The sequence below is a fragment of the Theropithecus gelada genome, chromosome X, assembly GCF_003255815.1.
Source record: "Theropithecus gelada isolate Dixy chromosome X, Tgel_1.0, whole genome shotgun sequence".
Classification (NCBI taxonomy): Eukaryota; Metazoa; Chordata; class Mammalia; order Primates; family Cercopithecidae; genus Theropithecus; species Theropithecus gelada.
This window is the reverse complement of record NC_037689.1, coordinates 18,978,350-18,983,094: the sequence shown is the minus strand read 5'-3', so window position 1 is coordinate 18,983,094 and position 4,745 is coordinate 18,978,350. Positions and strand designations below refer to the sequence as shown.

The 4,745-nt window shown below is 51.2% G+C and overlaps 1 protein-coding gene across 2 annotated transcripts; it reads right to left on the bottom strand.

Annotated features, from left to right (window-relative positions):
- Positions 1–2,029: 2,029 nt before the first annotated feature.
- On the bottom strand, positions 2,030–4,312 carry LOC112615846 (inosine-5'-monophosphate dehydrogenase 1-like). Of its 2 annotated transcripts, XM_025372749.1 has the most exons (2): positions 4,040–4,298; positions 2,287–3,979 (listed from the first exon to the last, which is right to left on the bottom strand). In XM_025372749.1, the coding sequence occupies exons 1-2, from the start codon at positions 4,296–4,298 to the stop codon at positions 2,754–2,756; spliced, it is 1,485 nt and encodes a 494-aa protein (XP_025228534.1). In that variant the 3' UTR covers positions 2,287–2,753. The 2 variants fall into 2 exon arrangements, with proteins under 2 accessions (XP_025228533.1, XP_025228534.1); XM_025372748.1 differs by having other exon boundaries at positions 2,030–4,312.
- Positions 4,313–4,745: the final 433 nt, after the last annotated feature.

Genomic DNA, 4,745 nt, shown 5'->3' with positions numbered 1-4,745 from the left:
CACATTAAAACTAAGGTTTTCTCTTCATTAAAAGACGCCATGACAAGAGTGAAAAGGCAAGCTACAGGGTGTGGGGGTGATATTTGCAACTCATATATCTGACAAGGAGCTTTTATCGAGGATATATAAAGAACTGGCCAGGCGTGGTGGTTCACGCCGGTAATCCCACTACTTTGGAAGGCGGAGGCAGGCGGATCACCAGAGGTCAGGAGTTGGAGACCAGCCTGGCCAACAGGGTGAAAGCCCATCTCTGTTAAAAATACAAAAATTAGCAGGGCGTTGTGATGCGTGCCTGTAATCCCAGCTACTCAGGAGGCTGAGGTGGGTGAATCGCTTGAACCTAGGAGGCAGAGGTTACAGTGAGCCCGGATCGCGCCACTGCACTACAGCCTGGGCGACAAGAGTGAAACTCTGTCTCAAAACAAACAAGCAAACAAACAAAACTCCTACAAATCATTAAGCAAAAGACAGACACAGTAGAAAAGTGGGCAAGATATTTGAACAAGCATTTAGGAAAAGAGTGCAAATAAATGTACAAAAAGGGGCTCAATCTTATTAGTGAGAAAGGAAATGGAAGTGAAAACCACAAGGAGATACCCTTACACTCCCACTAGAATGGCTAAAGTTTAAGAGTGACAATACTAAGTCTTTGCAAGGAGATGGAACAACAGGAACTCTCACACTGTTAGTGGGAGTGTGAAATAGAACATTTTCAAAAATAATTGAGCATTATCCACCAAAGTGGAGGATATGCATAACGCTGAGAACCAAAAATTCCACTCCAAGATTTATACCCGTCAGAAATGCATGTACACGCATAAACTGCTCATAGCAGCAAATATTCATTAACAATAGAATGGATAAGTACATTTTAATATACAAATGCAGCGGGGCGTGGTGGCTCATACCTGTAATCCCAGCACTTTGGCAGGCCGAGGCTGGCGGATCCCCTGAGGTCAGGAGTTCGAGACTAGCCTGGCCAACATGGTGAAACCCTGTCGGCTGAAAATACAAAATTAGCCGGCAAGGTGGTGGGCACCTGTAATCCAACTACCTGGGAGGCTGAGGCACGAGAATCTCTTGAACCCGGGAGGCAGAGGTAGCAGTGAGCCGAGATTGCACTACTGCACTCCAGCCTGGGCAATAGAGTGAGACTCTGTCTCAAAAGAAAAAAAAAATGCAATGGAACACTAGTGTACAACAACGCAAATGAACCACCTGTAGCTTATATCCAACAACATGGTTGAATCTCAGAAACATGATGATGAGCAAATGAAACCAGACACAAAAGAACACTTTCTATGTTATTTCATTTATATAAAATTCAAAAACAGGCAAAACTGAACTAATATGTTTAGGGTTGCCTACCTAGACTGTAAAAGCATAGAGGATGCTAGGAAATTATTACCAAGAAGTTAGGTTAGTGGGGAGAAAGAGTGGGAATGGGTGGGATACAGGGGGATGCTTTGGTGGTGCTGGCAATGTTAGGGTTTTTTTTTACTTTTTCAAACACGTTTTTAAAGAAAAAATAGAGATGGGGTCTCACTATGTTGGCCAGAGTAGTCTTAAAATTTTTCTGGTTCTTGATTAGAGTGGTCATTACATAAGCGTTTGCTTCATAACTCACTAAACTGTGTAATTATGTTTTACAATTTTATTTATTTTTAACAGCTTTATTAAGGTATAATTCACTCATTTAAACTGTACAAGTCTGTGGCATTTGGCATATTACATTATTTTTTTGAAATTGTAGTAAAACATATGTACCACAGAAAATTTGCCATTTTAACCATTTTCAGCATACAATTCAATTACATTAAGTACATTCACGATGTTGTGTAACTTTCACACTATCTTCTTCCAAAACATCATAAACCCAAACAGAAACTCGGTACCCATTAAGCATTAACTCCCCATTCTCCTCTCTCCCTAGCCTTTGGTAACCTCTATTTGGCTTTGTCTCTGGTAACTTCTATTCTGCTTTGTCTCTATGAATTTGCCTATTCTAGATTTTTTTTTTTTTTTTTTTGAGGCGTTGAGACCTGCTTGATTTATTCCAATTATTTAATACCCACAATGTGGCAACTGTGATCCCAAAATGTGCAAAGTTAAAGTCTTAAACTGCAGCTGAGGAAAGGGCAGGAATGGCACACCTGGGAACGGTGGTGAGTCAGGAACGACGGGCAGGCGGCCATTACCAGGGCAGTGTACTCCTCAGGGCCAGGGACCGGGGAGCGGCCCTAGGAGCAGGACTCAACTGGAGCCCAGGGCCAGAGAACTGGGCAGAGACCTCCCGCTGGCCTAGGTCAGGAGCTCAGAAGTGCCACATGGCTGAGGGGGCAGCAGCCTGGCAAGGGCCAGAGGCAGGGCCAGGAGAGCGCCATTTCTTGGGGAGCTGGGGGGCAAGGAGGTGCCCTATAGGAGAAGCCAGGAGGGGCCGCCTGCCCCTGGGGTGGGGGCCAGGCTGGAGCAGGCTGCAGCAAGAAAGACCTGAGGCAGGAGCAGGGCCTGAGAGCCTGGCTGGCTGGGCTAGGCCTCCCAGGGCAGCCTGGCCCAGAGAGCAGTCCTGACTCTGTGGGGGATGCCCAGCGAGGGGCAGCAGTCCCCTCGGGGCCTCCCCTACTCTCTCCCTGGAAAGGAAATGGGGAACCCATAAAGCAAATCTGTGGACCACTCAGTTATGGCGGGAGGCTGCGCCCGAAGGGGGACACCGGGGCACGCCCCTTCCACCATCTTGGCCTCCACCGCTGTCCTCAGTACAGCCGCTTCTCGTAAGAGTGCAGGCCATGGACGCCACCCTCCATCTGGGCCGATACGGTGCGCTTCTCAAACTTGAGCTCTCCTGAGTACATCATGGACCGAAGGACAGACAGGCTGCGGGCCCCGATATCCTGGCAGCTGTGCTGGATGCCCGCTATGAGGTAGGGCACGAACTTCTGAATGAACCCTTTGTCTTGGATAGAGCCCGAAATACTCTGCGCGAACTTCACCTTATCCCCCTCGCTGAAGTATCGTTTCTGGCTACTGCTGCTCTTCTCCATAGCATCAAGAGAGCCCATGCCCTGGTACTTCTTGAGCGGCACCCCATCTGAGAAGAAGTATTCGGCAGAAGCCTCCGTGGTGGCGGCCAGCAGGGAGCCCATCATCACTGTGGAGGCTCCAAGGGCCAGGGCCTTGACCACGTGCCCCAGGGTCTGGATGCCGCCATCGGCTATGATGGGGACACCAAAACGCCGGGCATACTCGGCCACCTTGTACACAGCACTGCCGTGGATCCGACCACAGGCCATCACTTCCGGAGTGATGCAGATGGAGCCGCAGCCCATGCCCACGTGCAGCCCGTCCACACCAGCGTCAATCAGGTTCTTGGCCTGGGCTGCTGTCACCACATTCCCCCCAATCACTTGGAGGTGGGGGTACTTCTGTTTGGTGTAATGCACCATGGCGATCTGATACACCAAGTTCCCTTGGGACGAATCCAAGACTATGACATCGACGCCCGCCTGGGTGAGCAGGTCCAGGCGGAATTTGTCATCTTCACGGGTGCCCACAACTGCCCCGCACAGCAGCTGCTTGTGGGAATCCTTGGAGGCCAGAGGGTAGTCTCGGTTCTTTTTCAGGTCGGTGCGGGCGATGATGGCCACCAGCTCATCATGATCATTTACAACAGGCAGCTTCCCTTTCTTGCTACGCTTCAGGATCTCATTTGCCTCTTCGAATGTCACACCTGCTGGAGCCACCACTAGCTTGATCCTTGGCGTCATCACCTCACTGAGGAGGGTGGTGTGGTCCTTTTCAGCAAGGAAGTCGATGTCTCGGGAGGTGACGATGCCCACTAGCTTGCTGCCCATGGTGCCCGTATCAGTGATGGGGATGCCAGAGAAGCCATGCCGCACCTTGGCCTCCAGCACATCACGCACAGTGTGCGAGGGGCTCAGCACCACCGGGTCTGTGATGAAGCCCTGTTCAAACTTCTTGACTTTCTGCACCTTGTTGGCCTGGAACTCTGGGGTGCAGTTGTGGTGAATGAAACCAATACCTCCCATCAGAGCCATGGCGATGGCCATGTCGGCCTCTGTCACAGTGTCCGTGGGAAAGGAGATCAGCGGCGTCTTCAGCGTGATCTTCCGGGTCAGGGCTGAGGTCAGGTCCACCTCACCAGTTAGGAAGTCTATGAATCCTGGGAGAATCAGGAAGTCGTCGTAGGTGAGGCCGTCGGCGCTGGCAAAGAGCTGCTGTGCGGTGAGTCCATCCTCGGGCACGTAGAGGGTGCCGCCGCTGATCAGGTAGTCCGCCATGCTGCCGCTACACCCTGCGACCTGACTAAACACCCACGCCGCCGCCGGCCTCTGACGCAGTCGCTGCCGCTGCTGACGCCACGCCGCCGTCAGCCTCTGACGCAGTCGCTGCCGCTGCTGACGCCACGCCGCCGTCACGCTGCCGCTGCTGACGCCACGCCGCCGTCACGCTGCCGCTGCTGACGCCACGCCGCCGTCACGCTGCCGCTGCTGACGCCACGCGGGCCAGGGGTCTATTCTAGATATTTCGTATAAGTGGAATCATACAGCATTTGTCCTTTTGTGTCTGGCTTTTTTCACTTAGCATAGCATTTTTAAGATTCATCCATGTTGTAGCATGTGTCAGAATTTCGTTCCTTCGTGTAACTGAATACTATTCTGTGATAGGGATAGACAGTTGGCTCTGGTATTGTCGGTTTGGCATTCTCAGATTCAACCAACCTCGGA

What these genes read in the sequence shown, in the direction of transcription:
- LOC112615846 (XM_025372748.1), bottom strand. Translation starts at nt 4,298, where the DNA reads ATGGCGGACTACCTGATCAGCGGCGGCACCCTCTACGTGCCCGAGGAT.